The 24,130-nt window shown below is 37.0% G+C and overlaps 1 protein-coding gene and 1 non-coding gene across 3 annotated transcripts; one reads left to right on the top strand and one right to left on the bottom strand.

Annotated features, from left to right (window-relative positions):
• Positions 1–2,400: 2,400 nt before the first annotated feature.
• On the bottom strand, positions 2,401–2,482 carry TRNAS-GCU (transfer RNA serine (anticodon GCU)). Its single transcript has one exon. It is a non-coding gene; the product is annotated as a tRNA-Ser (tRNA).
• A 95-nt stretch (positions 2,483–2,577) lies between these two features.
• Positions 2,578–23,862, top strand: LOC131150801 (G-protein coupled receptor 1). Of its 2 annotated transcripts, XR_009135603.1 has the most exons (10): positions 2,583–2,895; positions 18,617–18,648; positions 18,751–18,920; positions 19,100–19,194; positions 20,195–20,296; positions 20,402–20,458; positions 21,387–21,530; positions 22,553–22,623; positions 23,157–23,657; positions 23,805–23,862. XR_009135603.1 is itself a non-coding variant. In XM_058101772.1 (9 exons), exons 1-9 carry the CDS (start codon positions 2,590–2,592, stop codon positions 23,260–23,262), a joined length of 1,083 nt encoding a protein of 360 aa, XP_057957755.1. In that variant the 5' UTR covers positions 2,578–2,589; the 3' UTR covers positions 23,263–23,738. The 2 variants fall into 2 exon arrangements, 1 of the variants encoding a protein (XP_057957755.1); XM_058101772.1 differs by lacking the exon at positions 23,805–23,862 and having other exon boundaries at positions 2,578–2,895; positions 23,157–23,738.
• The last annotated feature ends 268 nt before the right edge of the window (positions 23,863–24,130 follow it).

Below are 24,130 nucleotides of genomic sequence, written 5' to 3'. Positions count from 1 at the left end.
TGATAATTTGAACCATTGAGATTAATCATTCTACTCGTATTTGCTTCCATAACTCAAACTGCCAACCTGACAATCTGTCAACCGGGCTTTGATACCACTTTGTTGGGAGAGATATCAACAAACAACCACAACGGAATAATTATTCTCCCTATATACAAGCAAATATAGTGTATCTCTACTTTTATACATGCTGAAAATAATAATAAAAATAATCAATCACACCAAGCCATAAGAACACAAACAATTTTTTACGTGGAAAACTTCCCTAGTGTGAGAAAGAAAAACCACGGAACCTAGTCTAGTTGAAATCTCCACTATCAACCAAATAATGAGTACACCAAGTGTTCTCTAATCGTAATTAGAGGCTACAAATATATCTCATCAAGATATCATTAATCTTGGAAAATACAAAGAGAATTTGAGAGAATATACCAAATCGCAGTTGTTGTTCATGGGCACAAATCCCAACTCCTGACCTCAAAATCCAATCTCCACTATTTAGATTGTAGCTCCTTGAGTCGTGAACCTCTCCTCCAAATTTCAGCTCAACCGGACCATAGATGAAGCGAGATTAGAGTTTTGATGAAATCTGGGCAGCATGAGAAAAATCACATTTCTCTCTCTCTCTCTCTCTCTCTCTCTCTCTCTCTCTCTCTCTCTCTCTCTCTCTCTCTCTCTTTTGAGAAGTGACGACTCCTCCCCTCTCTCCTCTCTTTTTATAACTTCCTTTAGGTTATCGCACTAAATGGCTGAGTTTTGGGCTTTTAATAAAGCTCACTTGGGCTTTCCTTCGCATGGAAAGAAATAACCCAACAATTTGAACCAACAAGCTTTGTTTAGTTCAATTTAGTTTCTGTTTGCTTTTATGGTATCAACAACTGTTAAATCTAATTTGTCATGGTCTCTAAAAGTGAAACAAGTACCTCTCGTAGGATAGCTTAACTCCAATGGTGAGCTCTAGAGTTGTACACTTGTGTAGTAACAAGTTCAAATCAATAAAACTAATTGAATCGAGACATTTCAATCCAAATGATTTGGTTGCATACTCGAAATGGTTTGGTTCAGTCAAAATAATTATAACCAAATATATTTTGATTTGGTTGTGATTTTGCAAGCCAAAAAATTGTCCAAATTGGAAATCAAGCTATGATTTTAGAAAGATTAACTCAACCATTTAGCACTTCAAATCTTTGCATATTAATAGTAGTTTTATTTAAATTGATGTTTGGGTACCGAATTTACATACTAGAAGAAGGTGGCAGGCAAACCGACAACAAGTATCATATAATCTTTTTCCCTACTACATACTAGAAAAAAAGAAAGGAAAATTGCTTCAGCTTTGTTTTTACACTATTAAACTGACAAGCTCATATTGGCTCAGTTCAATTCCATTCTCTTTTCCATTTTGTTTCAAATTAACTTACTCGAAACCCCTAGCAAGCTCTAGGTTTAATTAACTTGAATATTAAGAGTTCAATTTTTCAAAGGATTAGACATTGTTCTGGTAAACAGCAATGGTTAGATGTTCCAAGATCGTTGTTCAATTTTCAATGGGACTCAACTAGTATTAGAAAATAAAAAAATAATGAAAAAAAACAAGTTAATACTAGAAAAAAAACATTTGTTGAATTCAAGCCAAAAAATTACATTCTAATAGTAAATGATGAATCAATTGCTGTAATTTAAGAAAATTTGTGAGAATACAATATATGACACATTGTTTGTTTAATATTTTTGGAACAAATATGAGGTATATATGGGAGGAAAAACATGGTCCAATAACAATAAGGTCCATGACTTAAAAAAGGCCAACCCACTTAATCAATCCAACCAAACAAAAGCTAAAAGATCGAATTCTAATCCAAACCTCATGCTCGACTTAAAATCAGAAGACCAATCCATCTCACTAAATTTGCCCCTATTCAAACTTACATAGATCCTAATGTGTCAAGCTGAGAGTCAATTAGTTCAATTTTAAATAAGGTATATAAAATCTATGACTCGAAATGCTAATTTGTCTAACCAAACTGACCAAGTAAAACTTCATAAAGCAAATTCAATGTCTTACATTATTTGACCCAAAATCAAATCAAGCCAACTAAATTAGTCAATTCAAACCTATCGAGATCTAGATTTGAATAATGCGGATAGGGTTTAGGATTTAGGGGTAGAGGTTAAGTTTTTTAAATAATGCGGATAGATATAAGTCCCCAAAAGATACAAAAATAGTTTAAGAAAAAAAATGAAAATAAGAGATACATCAAATCTATAAATATCAATTTTTTTCTTATTTTTGGATTGGGAAAAAATTTGGACGCCTTTAAGGCTTTAACCTTTATTTTTACATGGGCACAAAATGGCAGGGAGTGGGGGTAGGAAAAAACGTAAAACAAATAAATTCGTCGCCTGAGAGATTCGAACTCTCGCGGGGAAACCCCATGTACTTAGCAGGCACACGCCTTAACCACTCGGCCAAAGCGACGACGATGTGGAATGCGGCCTCAAAAAATTATACTTATAATATTTCTGTACAAATCTGCTGTAAATGCCCGAGCCCGAGTCCGAAACCGCGAGCCCCGGCGGGCGCACATGGCACACGGACTCTACTTCTTCCTTCCAAGTTCCAACCTAGGCATCTTCTTCAGAGTATACGATTGGTGGCAACTGCTAACTCACCGGTGGCTACTGCTAACTAACGGCCGTTCGTCGATGGCCACCGTGCGGCCCCAGACGGCGGGAAATCTAACGGCCGGCCATCGCCGGATTCTTACAACCGTCAACACCGGAGCGTCCAGCCTCTCCCTCGTCGGTTCCGGCTTCATCGTCCTCTGCTACCTTCTCTTCAAGGAGCTTCGCAAGTTCTCCTTCAAGCTCGTCTTCTACCTCGCTCTCTCTGTACGCTTTTCTCTCCCTCCCTCCTTATTAACCTCCCTCTATTATTCTATTTTCAATCCTCTGTGCGCTGCTTTTTTCTTTTTCTTTTTCCTTGTTTCACTTAAGTTATTGAAATTTTGAGTTACTATCTACAAGAAAAGGCTAATTTTGCTTCACCATTCTACCTGATTACAAACTGTTAACTCCTCTCTGGAGAGATCTCGTGCACTGTAGATCTAACTTGCCCTGCTGTTGTTGATGAATAATGTTGCATTTTTTGCTTTCTGCATCTTTTATCTTTTTTAGGTCACTTACTTCAAAATGTATTTTAATTTGGACTTTGAATGAACTGGCGGACTGACAAGTTTTAGGAAAATCAAGGTTTATTCTTGTTTTGGATAGTTGATCTTAGAGAGTAGATTGCGGGGGGCCATTTAATATGATTGCACATTAATTAAATTTGAATAAGCTGGTTGAATTAACCGAGTCTTAACTGAGTGGTTTAAAGTTGATCAAAGTGAGTTTTCGGGCGGCCATATTCAGAAAAGACTTTGAGATCCGTATTTGGAGATTGAACTGAGTCATTATAATTTTTATCTTCAATCAAAAAGGCGGCTTTTAGTCATTTTTAGTATGAAGAACGTACAGAATAAAACTTAAGATGGTAGTCCAATATGATCAATGGAGAACACCTTTGCATCATCGCAGACATCATAATACTGGGGAAAATTTGCTTTGATCAGCTGCTTGATTGAAAGAATTTTCCAGTTACACATTCTTAGTGTGAAAAACTGTCTTGGTAACTGATTCTGTGAAACAATTTAAAATTTTTTGTATTAGTTGCTATAGCTTGTGTTTATGCCTAAATATAATCAAAACTTTATTCTCTTGAGTGTAATAAATATTGGAGATTTGAACTTTCTTTTACTAAAATTTGAACATTATCCTTTAATCATTAAAGCAAATCATCATTTTGTGAAACCCCCTTCATTTTCCCCTTAAAAGGGGAGAAAGAAAAAAAGAAAGAAAAAACTAACTGAATTTAATTGCATGAAAAACAATGATATAATAAAATAAAATCTTTTCAAGAGTATGGCTTCTTGAAATTCTATGGTTTCTATACATTAAGTATATATTATTTGGCAGTGCATGGGAGGCTATAAGAACTAGAGAGACCTGTAAGCTGGGCAAAATCAATATGGTTGAAGTACCATATCCGCAAGCATTCCTTTATTACTTGGTTAGCTATTTCAAATAGGCTAACCACCCTAGAAAGTTGCAAAATGGGGCAGATTGACAAATACAAAGTGCAAGATTTGTGATCAAGTGTTGACACAAGAGGCCGCTTGCCTTTTGATTGTTCAGTATTTGAGAAAGCTTATAAGGTAGTAGTAAGTCAGAATTTATTATCCAAGGTGCTTCAATATGTTTAGAGGATAATTTGAGTTGGATTTTTAAACTCGGAAATTCTTGTTATGATAAGATATGCAGGTTGAGGTTGACATGGGCAGCAGTGGTATATCATTGCTGGAAAGCAAGGAATAAGTTTGTGTTTGAAGGAAACCAGATCTGTGTTGAGATGATTGTGAAGCAGATAATTGTGGATGTTAGATTGAAATGATCTAGGTATAAATTTTTTGGATCCTTTAATACAGGCTGGAGCTAAATTTGAAGATTTTGACTGAAGCTTAAGTTTTTTTGTATATACTTGTTAGATTGCCACTTTACCTAAAAGGTTAAGTTATTAGGTGGCCAACAATGTATATCAAGCCTTTAACACTCCCCCGCACGTGTAGCCCGACAACACGTGGAGAGATAAACAAATGATAAATAACATCCATTACAGGGAGTGCAATATTTTTTAAACATCACAATAAACGTGGACAATAAGACTAAAACCCAAAACCTCCTAGTAACCAGCTCTAATACCATGTTAGATTACCACTTTACCTAAAAGCTTAACCTATTAGGTTGTGGGCCAATAATGTATATCAAGCCTTTAACAATATTGAACTGGTGGAATTGTAGAGGAACTGTATTGTACTTTGCCTATTTTCATACTAATAAATATACTGAGCTTAAAGTGGAAAGTGGTTGTCAAGTTTATTTTTTAGAGGTTTCTTTGGTTAGGATAGCAGTATTTTTCAATTTTCCTTCACTATTTCTGTATTTCATTTCTCTATATATCACAATGTACCTATTTCTTTGTTTTTCATCGAGTGTGGTTAATGGCCTTCTTTCTTGGGATTTCCATTTGTATAGAGATCTTAATGATGGGGAAACAAAGGAGCTTTCTTCTTTTATTTTGTTGTTGAATTCCTTTTGTTATCCTATAGTTAGGATGTCAAGGTTTGAACTTTGGATCCTTTCGGTGTTTTCTCTTGCAGTTTAATACTTATATACAAAAATAGGAGATGTTCACAATTGTATATAACTGTGGGAAATAGTAATTGAACAAAGAACAAGGTTAGAAACGGTGGTTTTAGAGAATCAATTTGATTTTATGCTTGGGAGATTGACTACAAAAACTATATATCCTTTTAGAAGATTAATGGAAAATTTGAAGGAAAAAAAGGGACTTGCATATTGTTTTTATTGACCTAGAGAAAGCTTATGATAGGGTTAGGAAGTTTTGTGGTGGGTTTTAGGAAAAAAAAAAAGGAGTAGGCAATAGATATACTGATGGGATATGTAGAGTAGTGACTAGCATTAGGGCTACAGGTGGAGAATCTAAGGAATTTCCAATCACAATAAGTGTACATCATGGATATGCTTTTAGTCCTTATCTTTCTACATTAGTAATGGATGAATGAGTATGTTCCATGGTATGTTATTTGTAGATGATATTCTCTTGGTTGATGAAACTGCTGGTGGAGTAGAATCAAAATTACAATTAGGGAGAGAATCTTTAGAATCTAGATGTTTTAGGATAAGTAGAAATAAGACAGAATATTTGAAATGCTTAAGTCATGGTGGGTGGAATATTTGGGAAAATATTAAATCTGATGGTTGCCTCACTCTAAAAATGAGCAACGCAAAGGCTATCCTAAGTATATGAGTTCTGTTGTGTAATAATTAGTCCAAAAGGTCAGATCGTCTCCTCAGGGAATGCAGATCGGTTTCAAACTCGCGTAAAACAAAAAGAAGAAAATAAGAAAACAATTTCTTGGGGTTTTTGAGAGTTCGGGACGAAATTAAAGCAATCGAAACCTAAACTAAAAACATAACATGCTTAAACAAGAAAATAATTACCGTGCAATTATCAACCAACTACACCAACCTAGTGTAATCCAATCAATGACTCATTCACCCATTCAAACAAACAATGACGAAGTTAAACAAGCAAAATGACTGAATCTTTAAGCATTCAAATAATAGACTAAGGAAAAGGACTGCATTAATATCATGAAAATATTCAACATCTAGATGAACTTAAACAAGGGCCTAAACGAAAATAAACTATACCTAAACAAAGTCCTAAACAAAAATAAACTCAACATGAATAGAGTCTTAAACAAAAATAAACTACACTTAAACAAGGTCTTAAGCAAAAATAAACTAACTTAAACAAAGTCATGAACTTAACCAAATACTTAAACAAATTAAATCCACATTAAAAATGAGCTAAAATGAAAATTAAACCAACAATGATAAGTTCCATTAGATATTAAAATGACATTGAAATTTAGACAAGCTAATTAATTAAAAAGACAAGAAAACAAGAGAGAGTGTGAGAGAACTAAAACAAAAATTAAGCTAATAAAAAAAGGTTCTTCAACAATAAAATAACCTTTAACACACTACTTAAACAAACATTTAAATCCAACATTAACTTTAAATAAAAGCAGCAAAGTAAGCTCAACAATAAAAGACTCAAAACTAATATTAAATTAACACAAGGTAAGTGAGAGAGACAGATTAACCAAGAATTAATCTAATAAAAGGTTCTTCAATAAATAAATAAACTAAACACACTAACTTAAACAAACATTTAATTCCAAGAGTAACTTTAATTAAAAGCAAGCCAAACTCAACAATAAATATAACTCAAATAAAAATAGCTAAATTATAACAATGGCTAAAGATAAATAAACCCAAACAAGCATTAAAATAACATTAAAGCAAAAGACTAGAATGGAGAGAGAGAGAGAGAGAGAGAGAGAGAGAGAGATGGCCATGAGGTGAGGAGCTCCTCTCAACTGGTCACGGTTCTCAAGGAGAAAACCCCCACTGTGCAGCGCAACAAACCCCAAAAGGAACCCTCCCTCAAAGCCCTGAAACCCTAGCTCTCCTTTTTTCAATTAATGCCCTACTCCCCCTTTTTAATAAATGCCCAGCTTCCCTTGTTTCTGGACCCAACGCACGACCAGCTCTATTCTCCTCTTTATGGCTGCACATGGGCCTCTCGGTGTTTCTTCACACACGCCCTCTTCACGTGGTCTTGTCACATGCACATGGCCTTGCATGAAGCCCAGCCCATGATGCTTCCCTTCAATGCAGCTCATGTGCTCCACGGCCTCTGGTTTTTGTTTCTCCCAGCGCTCGCTTCTCCTCTCACGCACGGCCCGAGTCCCAGCTCCTCATGCATGGCCCATGCACGGCTTCTAGCCTTCTTCATGTACGCCCAGCGCATGGCAGGCCCGAGACCACGAATTGGCAGCCCACTTCCTTTCACGTGCATGCATGGCTTGGCTTCTTCGCGTGATGCTCGGCCCAGCTACGTCTCACGGCCAGCTCACACGGCCTCTCTTCTTTTTGGTTTTGCATGGCACATGTGGTCTTCTCACACACAAGCACACATGGCTTCCTTTGTGCATGGCTCTCCAAATTTCCTACGTGGCCCGGCTTTCGAAAATTATCCTGCAATAATTAAACATAAATATTTGTAAATTTGTGGCAAAAATAGGATAATTATCTTAATGTTATCGAATGAGTTCAATGATTAAAATAATGGGCATAATTAAGTATTTAATTAAAATGGTAATACTTAATTAATGCATTTAAATACTTAATTACGCGACTTTGATGCATAATCAATGGTCAAGAAATTAATTGTATTAGTAAATTTCGGATCTATTATGCAAGCTGAAGGAGAAACTGAAGAAGATGTAATAAATAAAGTTAAAGTAGGTTAGTAAAATGGTGAAGTGTTTCGGGCATGTTGCGTGATTTTGGAATACCCCTAAGGAAAGTTTTATAGGACAGCTATTAGACTTGTTATGCTATATGGTTCAAAATGTTAAGCAACTAAGAAATAACATATCTAAAAAGTTAAGGTTGCCGAAATGAGGAGATGGGATGCACCTTGGGTTATTGGAGGAGACTTCAACATAGTGTTGTACCCCCATGAAAGAAGTGGGGGCGGAGCAGAGAACAACTGAGTGAGAGAGTTCTTGGACTTCAACAATGTGAATGACCTCATTGATCTCCCTATCAATGGTGGTGCTTTCACTTGGTCCAACTCTAGGGATCCAACTTCCTTCTCGAGAATTGATAGATTATCTTAGTGAATTGGGATACTCACTTTCCCAAAAACCACTGAGGAGCTCCTTCCTAAGCGCATGTTGGATCACTTCCCTATCCTCATTAACATGGGTGGAATCAAATGTGGACCAACCTGTTCCGCTTTGAAAAGGTGTGGTTAAAGCACAATGGCTTTGGGGACCTCATTAAGCGTTGGTGGACCAAACTACATGTTAAGGGGAAAGCCAACTTTGTGCTAGCTTCAAAAAGGAAGGGATTGAAGAAGAAGACCATTATTTTATTCTTAATGACATCAAAACCCTTGATGAGACATGGGCCTAATATTAAGTAAGGAGCCAAAAGAGTTTCATTGAAAAAGGAGCTAACCGAGGCTATTAGCCTTGAAAAGGTCTTTTGGAGGCAGAAATCTAGAGCCTTATGGCTCAAGGGGAGAGATCAGAATAATAGACTTTTCCACTAAACCCCAAATGCCTATCATATACTGAATACCATTTATAGCATTGAAATTGGCGAGAACACCTTAATTGAGGAAGAGGACATCAAAAGGGGAATCTACAACTTTTATAAAGCTCTTTACTTTGAATCGAAAAGTTGGAGTCCTGTAGTGGACGACATCGATTTTAAATCTATTAGTCATGTTAGAGGTTATTTATGTCTTTTAGTATTATTATTATTAAGTGTGTTAGTATGTTAATTAGTGAGAGTTAGTACGGGTATTATTGTCATTAAAATGTATTTAATTTGTATGATAAATAGAGGGAGAGACCTATCTTCAAGTTAGGCAATTCATTTTAATCAAATCTTAACATGGTATTAGAGCGTGATCCAACCTAAACTCTATTCCCCTCAGATGTCGTCGGAAAACCCCATTCCCGCAGCTGTCCTTTCCATATTCACCTCTATCCCATATTATTTCACAAAACCAACCAGTCACCCATAAACAAAACCCCCCAAAGCTTAACCCCACAAAACCCATCGCCAGAGGAGCCCCCACGTGCTTGCCAAATGCTGGTAGGGCCAACCCCACCTGCCGGTGTGTGAGTGAAGTTCTGACCACTATTTTCCTTTCTTTTCTTCTGCCATGTTTTGATTCTTTCTCTAGACTATATTATCAAGTTGTTAGGCCCATTTTTTGCTAAAAAAGTCATCCTTTTTCGACCATGCACTCGCAGTATTTCGTTAATCTATGTTCAGGGTTTGTGAAGGCTTCTTTGTGAGTTTTTTGGGGATGTGGCAGTGTTCGTATGTTTAGTTGTGAGGCTGTGGCAGTGCTATATCCGCCGATGATTTGTTCACCTTGTTCGTTGATGTGTTAGTGCTTCACATAGTTTGTGATTGCCCCAATCAGTTTTGATTGTTCTTCTTGTTTTGGTGTGGTTGCTGATTTGTGAGTGTTGAGATGGAACCTACGAATCCCACAAAATTGTTTCCTACATAGCTGCCACAAATAACGACTCAAAAGTTGGATGGAAAAAATTATGTTCAATGGTCTAAAGCTGTTCAAACTTATTTAGCAGGATTAGGGAAATCTGTCCACTTGCTATAATCTGATCCTTCTGATGAGAAGAGAAAAGATCGCATCTTGAGATATCTCAAAGGTGCACCCAAGAGAGGTTTTTATATTGTGATCAAGGCCACACTTATATCCATGGATATATAGATGCAGATTAGGCTGGTTCACCTTTCGATCGGAGATCCACAACCGGGTAATGTATGTTGGTTGGTGGTAATTTGGTTTCTTAGATGAGTAAGAAACAAATTGTGGTGACAAAGTCAAGTGCTGAATCAAAATATAGAGCTATGGCTCACACTTTTTGTGAACTTGTCTGGTTGAAAAACATGTTGGAAGAATTGGTTATTTCTCATTCTCAGCCTATGAAGTTGATGTGTGACAATTAGGCTGCTCTTCATATTGCCTCCAACCCCCATTTTCGTGAGTAGACAAAGCACATTGAAGTTGATTGCCACTTTATTCGGGAGAAACTTGTGTAGAAGCTCATTAATATTGCTTATGTGAAGTCAGATGTGCAATGTGCTGATTTGTTTACCAAATCGTTGTGGGGGTGCTCGTGTTAAATTCATTTGTAACAAGCTAGGAGCATATGACATTTATGCTCTAGCTTGAGGGGGAGTGTTAGAAGTTATTTATGTCTTTTAGTATTATTATTAAGTGTGTTAGTATGTTAATTGGTGAGATTTAGTAAGGGCATTATTGTTATTAGAAGGAGAGTCATATCGTCAAGTTAGGTCGTTCATTTTATTCAAATCATAACAAGCTCCTCCATTATAGAGTGGCCTGAGAGACCTTTTGAGGAAGCATAAATCTTCCAAGTCATTAGAGATTGCAATGGAGACAAAGCGCGAAGGCTAGATGGGTTCCAATCAAATTGGGATGAACTTGAGTAGGACTTTGTTGATACTTTTGAGGAATTCTTTAAATCGGGTATATTTGTGAACAACATCAATGGCATTTTCCTTACCCTAATCCCAAAGAAACCTGGGGAAACCAACATTAATGATTTTCGCCCAATTAGCTTGTCGGGAAGTATTTATAAGATCCTTGCTAAAGTCCTTACTACGAGATTTAAGAAAGCCACTCTAGAAGTCATTGGGCAACTACAACATGCCTTTGTTGTGGGAAGACAAATGATGGATGCAGCCCTTATAGCTAACGAGGTGGTGGATACTTACTAGAGGGAAAATAAAAATGGGGTGGTGTGCAAACTTGACATGGAGAAAGCTTTTAATCACGGCAATTGGAACTTCCTTCTCTATACTCGTAGGAAAATGCGTTCCGGGAGCGTTGGTGTAGTTGGACGCTCATTGCATCAACACACCAAGCTTCTCAGTGTTAATCACTGGATGCCCCACTGATTTCTTTTGCTCCTCTAGAGGACTGAGACAAGGAGACCCTTTGCCCCCCTTTCTGTTTATTGTGGTGATGGAGATGGTGAGCCTTATGTTGAAAAAGGCTACTAGAGAAGGGCTGCTTAAAGGCCTTAGAGTTGGTAGGCACGAAAGGTCCATGGAGGTTACACAACTCCTATTTGTAGATGACACTATCATTTTTTGTGAGGATGACCCTCTCCACATTCTGAATCTGAGATGTGTCTTGGCAGGGTGTTAGGCGATTTCATGTTTGAAAGTTAACCATGGAAAAAGTGAGATCCTTTTGGTTGGAGAAATTGTAGATACTGTAGATGGGCCTCTCCTTGTTGGCCTTCTAAGTTGCAAAATGGCTACTTTCCCTATTAACTACCTTGGGCTACCTCTTGATGCCAAATTCAAAGATAAAGGAGTGGGGGATCCCATCATTGAAAATTTTGAAAAAAGTAGGTTGGATGGAAGAGGAATTTTTATCAAAAGGTGGCAGACTCACTCTCATTAAAAGCACCGTGACAAATCTCCTTGTTTACTTCATGTCTCTTTTTCCCCGTCCAACTTCAGTTGCCAAAAGAAATGAAGGAATTCAAAGGAGGTTTCTTTGGGGGAGCTTTGGGGCAGAATCCAAATTTCATCTTGCCAAATGGGGGATGGTGTAACAACCCTTTCATTTAGGAGGCTTGGGTTTGAAGACCCTCTATATTTTTAATAAAGCCCTGTTAGGGAAATGGTTGTGGAGATTTTGGCGGGGAATCATTGCTGTGAAATATGGGCTTGAACATAACGATTGGATCTCTAGGCTAATAGAGGACCACATGGTGTGGGGGGTGTGAAATTTCATCGAGAAAGGCTAGAATGATTTTGCTTCTCGTATCAGATTTTAGGTGTGCAATGGGGATAACATTTATTTTTGGCTTGACTCATGGCGTGACCGAGAAGCTCTTAGTGTCTTATTTCCAGCCTTCTACCACTTGGCTTGTGATAAAGATGTTTGTGTCAATCAACACCTTCAAGCCTCAGATTAGGGGCTCTTTTGGAACATCACCTTCCTTGGAAATGTGGAAGATTGGGAACTTAAACAATTCACAGGTTTTTATAGCCTTCTTTACAGCTTGCAGCACCATTTGGGCCTTAGATGATAAGGGGGTCTTCACTGTAGATCCTTCTACAGGAAGGTCTTCCCTTTGGAGTCAAGCAACTTTGATTCCACTTGGACTTGGATTGAAAGACACCTGTCCCCGCAAATGTGATGCCCTGATTTTTCATACAATTTTTTTTTCCATTAAATAATAATTATTAATCACATATACTCAACCATTGGCCACGTCAGAAACTCTGATACCATAACAACATAACCCGACCCGAAGAGGATACCGGGTAAGCAGTCATACAAACAACCCTATCAGCGGAAGTCATTATATTTACATACCACGACGAATACACATACCAGAGTACTAAATAATGACATACATGTAGCTCTTGTGGAAAAATGAGTTTCATTATATCATGACATACTCTTTTAAATCATCATATCATTTGAGAAAATTAACTGATATATACTCATAGTTATATAGATATAAAATACAAGCTTTCATAAGCTTTTAATTCCATTTTCAAATTCATTCACACACAACCCATATTTACTGGTGAAGTTCCCGTGAATAGGGGATATTACGCGCCCATACATGTAACTCTTGTAACGCCCCGACCCAATAGGTGGGCCCGAAGTGCTACTATTCATACATAGTCTGCACATATCTGATAACATACATAAACTACCCGCCCTAAACAGGGACATATGGGTGTATCATACAGATCTGTGCTTTCATACATTGCGGAAAACATAAACATTCATACTTCATCTATTAGACTTACCAGAGTTCTGACTGTATCCTTTCAAAACATTCATATGTACTTAAAACATAACCTGTTCTTACAATCCCCAAAAAGACATTCTGAACTAGTCTAGTACATATACAAAATACTTATGTGAGCTAAAAACAGTACTAAGCTTCGACGTCCCTCTAAAAGCCTAGGACCGGTTTCCTGAAGGACCTGAAACAAAGGTTGTAAGTTGGGGTGAGACACTTCTCAGTAAGGTGGAAGATATTACATTAGTGTATGACAATATGTGTTTAAACCAGTTGCAAGCAGTTACGAATAAAACATATTCTCAATACTGTAATATAGGAGATATATAGCTATAAATACTGCAATAGATAGTTTATCATCATAACAAGCGAGAGTTCTCGAGGTTAGGGTAGGGTACAAGCCCATATATTGTACAATCCCTCCACCCGGTACTCAAACTTGTGACTTTGCCCATTTTTGTTTTTAAATCATGCATATGTATATTTAGAACACCGTCCAGCTTTGAAACAATAATAACTATGCCAACACTACCCCATGGCGCGGGTTGTGCGATAATAAAGTACCGATTGAGCCCTGTTCGTGCAGACATTGTCAGGCATCGTAATTTACTCCAGTCCGTCTTGGCCATCACCACCCTGGTCCGTGATTAACCAGTGGCCCTTCGTACCAAGACGACTACATAGATACCCACACTGAGAACATAGGTGTGGTTGCACTGTATCTCATATTCTAGCAACGGTACCGCGCTTACATAATAACATTAAGCTTTTAGGGCTTTCATAATAACGTTGAGCTTCTTAAGGCTCTCATAGTAACAAGCTACGGTCCCAATATTATATATACGATTTACAATAAAACTCATTAACCTGTGCAATTCCAGTATTTTCACAATCTCATTTATGCATTCTTTCATACATTTTTTCTTTCATTCAAACTGTGGTATAAACCGGCACACACATTCTCGGTTTAACCCTTTCACTTTTAGAGCTCGGTATCTAACCGGTACCTGTTTTCCACATTTCCTGATAACAATTTGGAACTTCAGTTCCCATGGTTCCTATACATATTAATCAATTCCACATACATTCCATTCCATAACATATGCCACACTCATTTGGGTAAAAACAGACCATACATAGTATATAGTTCGAAAAACATCATTTAAACAGAAAACAAGGGTTCAAAGCATCTCCGACGTTAGGTTTAATACAAATAAAGTAGTTTTGGAAAGTTTGGAGATCATATGTCAAAACCCGATTTTTTACTAAAACCGTAAAACCGACATTTTTAACCGGTGAAACTTTGCAAATAAGTAGTCATATCGTACATATAAACATAAGCTAACTTTTTAGCGGTTTAGTTTTCCAAAAAGATTGATGTAAACAAATCTCCTTACCTATTTTTCCGAACCTGAAATACGAACTATACGACTCCAAAACAGCGAACCGAGTTCTCAAAACCTCGATTTCGGGATAAAATCCAGAAATCCTCAAAATGAAGATCCGATTCGCTACAATTGTAGAGGTTTTCCCCCTGATCCACGTAGTAATGTTGGATCGTGGATTCGGGTGACGAATAGCGGAGGATCGAAGAGAGAGAGAGAGAGAGTTCGCCGGTTCTAGAGAGAGAGAGAGAGCTTTTGTGTTTCTTAACCAAGAAGCAATGAAATAGATATTTATAATTTAGTTGACCTGACTAGACTTGTCGACGAAGTGGAGCGCTCGTCGACGAGCAGAAGAAGGGGCATTCGGTGACGACGTAGTTGGCCTTGTCAACGAGCCTGAGATTCCAAAATTCCATAAATCTCTCGGTATCCTCTCATCGACGATCCAATGAACCTCGCCGACGAGTCACAGAAGAGACTTCGTCGACGAGAGAAGGAGCCTCGTCGACGAACCCTGCTATTTTCACCTTTTTAAATTCCTTCCCCTTTTCTTATTTGTTTAATCCACATTTCTCAGGTCGGGTCCTTACAACTCTCCTCTGCTCTAATATTGTTTCTATTCTTGCCCGATTAACTCGAGTTTGGCTACAACTAATACTTATCAGGACACTTACCTTACTCAGTAAGCCCTCAAGTGGAGTGTTTTACTTCGTTTTATTTATTTATGTTATTAACTCACGCTCTTTCATTTCCCATTTTCATCATTCTTTCATTTCCCATTTACACCTCACCATTCAGCCCATAAGTGTCCACGGTAATCAGTGCATATCGTGTCTGTAACTCATGGCTGCCCTGAGGATATTTCTCCATGCCATGCTTTCTCCCATGGTTGAGGTTGTGCGGCCCGAAGGATGGATCTTAACCACGGATAAACATACCATATACCCGTCTGTAGTACGAATGACCTGCCTCACCCTGGTCCGAACTTTAGGGGGCAAACCTACCCTCCACACTAGCTCATTCGACTGTCACGCCACACGCTTCACGAGTCTGTGTGGTTGCACATAATCACCACTAGCAACGGTACCGTGCTCATTATCGCAATCCATCCATCAGGGTTTTCATTTCCACCTTTCCACTTTCACATATCAGTATTCACTATGCAATATTCATGTTGCATTATTCATATTTCAATATTCACATTGCAACATTTACATTGCAATATTCACATTTCTAGTGTTCATATTCTAGTATTCACATTACAATATTTCCATTTTCAATATTTACAATCCAGTATACACATTTCAGGATTCACATTTCAATTTCCACATCTCAATATTCATATTATAGAATTCACATTGCAATATTTCCATTTTCATATTCATATATCAATATTCATAGTTTGGTATTCACATTAGGTTCTCATCCTCTTCTATTTCACTCTCAACATTTCAATACACACTTTATATCTATATATATCTCATTTCACGTTTTTCCTTATATCTCAGTAAAACAATATCAACATTTCATATTTCTTCTATTTTCTAGCATACAGATCTATGCTCAATTTTTCATCATTTCTCAGAAAGTACTCATTGACTTATCACTTTTCATCATTTTCCACATTTCAAATGTTATATTTTAATATACATTTCATAACATCATTATTCTCAATGTAAATCATTTAACCCAATTTCAAATACATTTCAGTATAAATCATATGCCACACAATTTTTATCTGATATTCATATCATAATAATTTCAAGTAAAATATCATATTTCAATTTCTCGTTTTTCCTAACTAGTAATTTTCAGAAAATACTGCTATAATTTATTCTCCTTACCTAGCTTATTGAGATCTCACTAAAATACCACAATTCTACGCTTGCGGCGTTCGACGCTCAAAAGCCTGAAATTCACATTTTTCCAAATTAATCAACTCAACTCCTAGAATAATTCTCATTTAACACTTCTTAGGTTTCGAATACTTCAATTTAACAATAAAACCAAAATTTAACACCCTTACCTCAGTTTTGGAGTGATGCCCCAGAACCCCAACTCAACGATCCGCTCCGGTAAAATTGTAGAGAATCTTTCCACGAACTTCGTGGTGGTTCTGAATTGTTGATCCGACCTAGAATGAAGCCGGAATCGAAGAGAGAAGGAGAGGGGTTCGTAGGATTTGAGGGAGGGAGAGAGAGAGAGAGAGAAGAATTTTGTTTAACTAATGAAATCAGCTTGCGGGACTTTCTTATATTCAGCACTGCAGAGAAACCGTCGCCGGTTTTCTCAGGGTCTCGGGAAACCGTCGCCGGTTTTCTCTTTAACCGGCCCAATTTTTACCATTTTACTTGTTACTGGCCCACGGTAATACCATATAACCATTGATGGTTTTCTTATTACTCCAGAAAATCGTCACTGGTTTTCTCGTCTCTTAACCAAAAATCCTCTTTTTTCCAATTTCTTTTATTATTATATTTTCCGGGTCTCTACAACCAAAGTTGCCTTTCTTGCATGGGTGGCAACTCAATGAACTTATCGTAAGATTTTGACTTTGGATAATTTGCAAAGAAGGGGTTTGTTAGTTGCCAACAGATGTCCCCTTTGCAGGGCTGACGCAGGATCTGTAGAGCACATCCTTCATTGCACTTGGACTAGGAATCTATGGAATATGGCGTTGTCTCTGATTGGACAATGGTGGGTTATGCTAATTCTGTGGGAGGGGAACTCTGGGTAACAAAGGAGAAGAGAAAGGCTATGTCCCTCATTCGCCTTGCAATTTTCTGGTGCATTTGGAAAGAGGGGAATAGGCGAGTGTTTAAAATTTCAACCTAAGCAATCCATATCAGCAAAGAGCACTGGTTTACTGCGGCAAATAGCTGGCGTAGTGGGACTGTTAATGATTATGGTGTAATCTTTAATTTGTGTGACACCCTTCAGGGTGCTTGACTTATTATACCATGGGCTGACATCCCCTTGATGCCTTTTTGATAAAGTTTCTTTTACTAATTAAAAAAAAAGGTGGATGAGTGATATAACATTAAAATATAAATTAAAGTACAAATATATTCACAGTAAGTTAGACATAATGCCTATAGAAGATAAGACAAGGTAGGGGCAGTTCAGATGGTTTAGGCATCTGCAATGTAGGCCAATAGTGCACCAATGAGGAGGAGTGAGCTAGTTTTTGCTAGTGGCAGTAGAAGGGGTAGGGTTAGACCTAAAATAACTTGGAATGGAATGGTAATCTTAAATTGTTAGAGGAAATTGACCATTTTCATGTAAATTGGTGGAAAATGATCCATGCAACCAACCCCACCTAGTGGGACTCAAGGCTTGGTGGTTGTTGTTGTTGTTGACTCAAACTTGTTTTTTTAGCGTTTGCTGGGATGGTTATTCTTAGTACTTAATCGAGTTAACCACCAGCAATCCGTCACAGATCAGAAGGCCATATAAGGCTTTGTTTCCTGGTGTGTGTGTGTGTGTGTTTTGTTATGCTAGTGGTGAGACTGATGCTCAAATTTTCCTTATTGTATAGTGGCTTGGACTTTGTAAGACAATTTTTTTGGCATGTTAGCAGAGTGCTGGCTGTGCCCTTGCTCTTCAGAGGATTTCTCATTGACCCCTTTTAGAGGGTTTGGGAAGCGCAAGGATATGAGTGCTGTGCAGTTTTGTCCTTCTTGTGGTGGTCTGGCTTGAAAGAAATGCTTGTATTTTTCAGGATCAAAATTTGCCTATTAGTTTTGATTTTGGTTTGGATTATGTTTTTTGCTTTGCTGTGGGTATGTTTGTCAGGTTGCTGTGAGAGTGTGGGTTTTTCTTATATCTAGTGTGATTGGCTGCCTTTGTTAGCTTGTTGCTGTTGTCATTTTCTTCTTTGTATTTATCGTATTTTCTCTTTTTGCTTTTCTGTTTTGGTTGGTAGGTTTTCTTATTCTCCTTGTACATTCTTTCTTCTCTTAATATAGTGTCTTTTTCTATCCAAAAAGCCAAAAAAATAAAAAAGAAAAAAAGAAAAAGAAACATACTTTTAGAAATATTAAAAGTTTGGATACTCTACAGTAGCCAATAATTTTTCTCATGTCTCTTCCTCCTTGTGGATTGCATACACATGGACAGGACTTGCTTTGCAGTTTCTTCGGCATTGTTGGGTATGCTTCCCTATACCGAGTGAAATCAGTTTTTTATGTATTGTTTTTTTTTCATTGGATTGAGTCCCTAATGTAGACTGAAATCTTCTGTTGTTGGGGCAGGGATCCATCCAGAGGATTTTTTTGTTATGCTCAGGGCTATAGCACCCATTTCTTCTGTGTGGCATCTTTCCTATGGACCACAACAATTGCTTTTACTCTACATCGCACTGTTGTCCGGCATAAAACAGATGTTGAAGATTTGGAGCCTATGTTTCACTTGTATGTTTGGGGTATGCTTCCTTTTGTGCTTGAACACTTGATGATTTATAACATTTTAAAAGAATGGGATGCTTTTTGTGTGTCTTATATATATTTTTTTAATGATATTTAGCAGACATACTTGAGAACATTTCTTGCTTGGTTTTTTGCTCCTAGGCTATTTTAATTTATGTTTAATCAATGATTGCAGGAACTTCACTAGTTATGACTGTCATACGCTCCATTGGCAATAATCACGGACAGTTAGGTACATGGTGTTGGATGCAGACAGGGCGTACAGGAACGGCAAGTACAGAATAGAGTCGATCGACTCTGAAGCATGCTTTCTATACAATATCTTGCTTTTTATTTGCTTTTCAAAACTTTTTTCTTGGAATTTTTGTCAGTAACTGATTTTTGTGAGATGAGGAAGAGCATGTTCATTTCATGTTGCCTCTGTTGCATTATTTTGTTTTCATGATCATCAATAAACTGGATATTGAATGAGTGAATGAATGAAGTGGACAAAGAAATCAACAGTGACATACTGTTACCCATTTGGCACTGGATAAGCATATTATTTTTCAATTTTAGTTATCAAAACTTTATCTTCAGTTAAACTTTTAACAATGGAGTGAGATTTCCAGAAGAACTTAATGAGATATTTAATTTTTTTATATTTATGATGGCCTCCCTCATCTACACATGAGACCAGCATGATCCTAGAAGGGTGAAACATGCGCTTAATAATCTGTTGGAACATCAGTTTTCATCTGAATGTAAATAAAGTCAATGAAATTTGTCCCAGGTGATGGCTAGTTTTCGAAACAAGCCATAGACTGGGAAACCTTAAATCTGATCTTGGTAGTAGAATCTGAATCTAGATTGAGGATCCTATGTTGTCAAGTTGCCATCTTGTTGGTAGTTTTAAGTTTTCCTCATTGAGTGTAAGAATTGAGAGCGATCCTTGACACAATCTTAGGGGTGCTATATCTGAACCTAATGGTTTGAGTTCAAATCACAGAAACCGTTTCTTCAAGCTTTGAGGTAAGACTGCGTATATCATGTTCTCAGGCCCCCGATGGCATGTGAGGCTTGTGAACTATGTGTTACTTAACTTTTTCATTGAGCAATATAATTCAATTCAATTAATGTTAGAAGTGGCTCAAATTTTGTGTGGCAACTAGAATGGAAGTATAATGCCTCTGATCTCAATTATACAATGTGTTATGAGCTAAAGGTCTAATTTCTAATGTGATTGGCATGCTTTCTGTAAAGGAGGGTAAAACTCTGTTAATCTTTGCAGGTGGTTCACTTCATGACATTTTATGCACCATTATGGGGTGCAATTCTTTTCAATGGTGTTACGTACTTTCAAGTGATACGCATGCTAAACAATGCAACCCGTGTATGTATGCAACACAAAATTGTTTGTGAAACTAGTATAGTTCAGTTATTGGAAATTCATTGTTTACTTGCTGAGGTCATCTCATGTAGTACTTCAAAATTTCAGATGGCTGTAGGCATGTCGGACCGGCCATTCCAAGGAGATACAAGGGCAGACATGAAGGTATGCTGTATTGTGACTAGCTTTTAGGATCAATTTCACAAAGTTCACCAATAATCTATTGCATGTTAAGGATTCATATTGTGAAATCAAAGCAGTTGGGGTGAATGGCTTTGAAGAATGGGATTGAGCTGTGAGTGATATATTGCATGAGTAAATGGAATATGCTTAAATGAATGTTTTACGGCTTTTGTGTTATAACTAGTATCATTGTCATGATGTGTTGCTAAATGCTTCATCATTTCGGTTATAATCCATTTGCAAGACATCTCGCATAACATTCTTCGGCTGTTTGATGAAATTAAAGGGAGCCACTTGGTGGTTTTGAGCATATAATACAGCTCATCTCGAGATAATAAAGCCTAAATCCCAACTACTTGAGGGTCATCTAATGCATAGTTCTTAAGGCATGCTTACTTACACGTTGGAGGTGTATCTAAAAGTTCTTTTTTCCCTCCTGATTTTGGTTCAAGGCCGTGGCTCAAACTTCTGCTGGACTTACACTGGGAGTTGGCCGCATGAATCTCTATTTTCATTGAGCTTTATTTGTGCCTGGTTATGCAGAAATTATATGTTCTGGATCATAGTCGATCTTTAATATTTTTTTTTTTAAAATCCTGTGCTGCCTTTGTTTATGATGATGCTAAGTAATGTTTCTTAATGTTATCATGATCTCTATTTTAAATATGTATTTGTTAAAATTTAAAAAATAATTTGTAGCTGCCTATTATCATGTGGCATTGCTGCGTAGCACAATCTTGAATTTTTGGCTGTTAATTGAAGATTGTGATGTTAAGTGCTCAATTATTTTCTTTTATTCAGTAGCAGCAAGGAATTTTGGAAGTTGATTTGGAGTTGGACAGTTAATGTGTTTACGTATTAACAATATGTCTCTTAACTTCTTTATGCCATTAATTTCTTTCCTTTGCAGGCCTTGAACAGGTGGGGTTACTATCCACTAATTTTGATAGGCTCATGGACTTTTGGAACAATCAATCGGATCCATGATTTTATTGAACCAGGCCATAAAATTTTTTGGCTCTCAGTTCTTGATGTTGGGATGGCTGCACTGATGGTAAATCCAAATAGCTATGAGTTTTATTTTTATTTTAGTTTTCATTTATTTATTTTTTTATTTAATATTTCTATTATTTTAGATAATTTTATGTTTAGATGATGTTGCTTTGCGCACTTGTGCTCGTAATGTTGTCTTTGATTATACCTGAGTATGGAATGGATGATGATATTTGTAAATGGGGGAGAAAAAATGATACTCTCCATATTCTCTTCCTCTGAACACATGGCATTTGTTTAAGGGACCTAGGAAGAGATTTTTGTCAATAATCATTCCGATTCAGTGATATAATTATTCTAACCATATAATTCAATGTTCAAACTTCAAAACTATTGTATAAATACAAAACTGAATTTCTGCAATTAAAGTGGTGATTGGATATGTTCTGGTCAACATTAGCTGTCCTCAAATCCCCCCGTTGATTGGGTTGCATTTTTGTTGTCCTAACTGCTCAATCATCGGCAAAATGTACAGCATGGCATGGGCAGGCACTCTGTCCTTCTCGACTACTTATTTATAAAAATAAATAAATAAATAAGTAGACGAGTACTTAAATTTGCTTTCCTCCTGTTTTTTCTTGATTTCTTGTCATTATTTTTTGCTGGTGTACCAACTTTTTTTATTTGGATTCTCTGGTTGGTTGCAACATTGATGATTGTAATTGAAGATTGACAAATCCTCTTCCTGAACTAAAATAAAAAATGAAAAAAAAATCTTCCTTTTTTTTTTTCAATTGATAGGAAAAAAATTGGTAAATAACAACTAACTAGATACAAAGAAAGGAGAACAAGTTGTCCTCTTAAAAGAAAAAAAGCAAAAAACAAGAAAATTGCAATAAAGCTGCATTCCAATTCCTTTGTAGGTCGGGCAGCGACAAACGATGAAAAATAACAAATGAATGAGCCAAGAATAATGCCAAGCCTCTCCTGTTTTGTCAAATTAGCTTCCTGTTAATTATTACCTTTCTGTAATTGTTTTACTTGTTATAGAAACTTACTAATTTCTGTTTTTATTTGTTTTAGGGGCTTTTTAACTCGATAGCATATGGCCTTAACTCTTCAGTACGGCGGGCAATTCGGGAAAGATTGGATCTGTAAGTAACTAAGTGTTGCAAATTTTATTTGTGTCGAGGAAATCAAGGTTTTGCCGAGATTGTCTAAATGTTTTGCCTTCCTATCCAATTTTGTCAATGGTGTGTATTGATTGTCTTAAAACCATCAGATTGGTATGCATCAATTAAGTGTGAGCCAATTCTGAGATTTAGGGGACCAATGAAATTTTTGAGTAGCTTCCCGAATACTAAATAACTGCACGCACACGTGCTTGTGCATTTGCACCCTGCATGGGCATAACCTCAATCCAAGATCCAAAAATCGAAAGATCATCAGCAACAATGCTTTTATTGGAATTTTTTGGGAACTTTTATTGGTGAATATTTAATCAAATCTTGAAGAGGATAGAGGTCATGAACAGAAAGTAATGTGCGTGTGGAAATCTTGGAGAAACAAATATGACAGTACTGAGGCTATCTTTGTCACTTACTGGGTATTTGCTACATTCTACCGTTGCCGTAAAATTCCTTGCATTATTTTCCTTCCTAATTGTTGGGCGCATGAATTTTAACAGGTTTTGGCCAGAGAGGTTTCGAAGATGGTTACCTTGCAGCTTGAAGCTTAGAAGCCAACAGCAGGAAAGTGAACTAGTCTCACTAAAAAGTCAGGACCAGCAATAGCAAAACGCTTTGCCTTTGTCGGGGCCTGCTAGAACTTTGCTCCCCCACCATATCAAAGATGGGAGATAGGAAGGATGAAACCTTGAAACAAAGAGGACAACTACAGCTTTTTAAATGATCACGGCCCGACATATTCATTTCCATCCAACAACATTGCCTGCATAATTCAGAATGATCACATATGCCTTCTTTATCTCTTTATCAATTATTATTGTTGTGATTTTATTTTTTTGTAAAATACTGCTGTTCATTGTGCATGCGAGGGTGATCCCGAGCTGTAGATAGATCAGTCGATGGCTGCCTTCATTGTTGAGTTTCTAGCAGGTTTCGTGATGTAAAGCCGAATTTCTACCTGTATTTGAGCAGAAGAGCATTTTTAGCAGTTTCTTCTGCTGGTATGGATCTGAGATCTTTCTGTCGAACTGCTTCCGAGGGTGTCATTACTTAATTATTATTATTAGTATTTTTTTCTGTAATGTTAACCAGACTGCAAGTTCTCATATATGCTTTAACTTGCTCATTTTTTGGTACACCAAGTGCAGATTGCAGAACTTGGTCCTTACGTACAGGTATCTCAGAACTGTACCTTTTTTTGTGTTATCCGTCTCTCTCTTTTTGGTTCAATTCTCTTTGATGATTTTGATTTATAAATGGCTTGTCTAAATGATAGGAATTCGAGTTCAAAAAAATCTTTCCAATTGTGCTCTCAATTACTTCAAAAAAAATTGTAGCAGAACTATTTCTACTTCTTTCTACTGGTATAGTCGATCTCTATTATCACTAAAGCCCTAAATAACCTATCATTCTCTTTTCAATCATCAATGATTGTTAAAAGAAACGTATGAAACTGTACATTGAAGATCAAACA

The sequence above is a fragment of the Malania oleifera genome, chromosome 3 (assembly GCF_029873635.1).
Source record: "Malania oleifera isolate guangnan ecotype guangnan chromosome 3, ASM2987363v1, whole genome shotgun sequence".
NCBI lineage: Eukaryota > Viridiplantae > Streptophyta > Magnoliopsida > Santalales > Ximeniaceae > Malania > Malania oleifera.
Note: the sequence above shows the minus strand (reverse complement) of the source record. Positions and strands in the feature narration are given on the sequence as shown.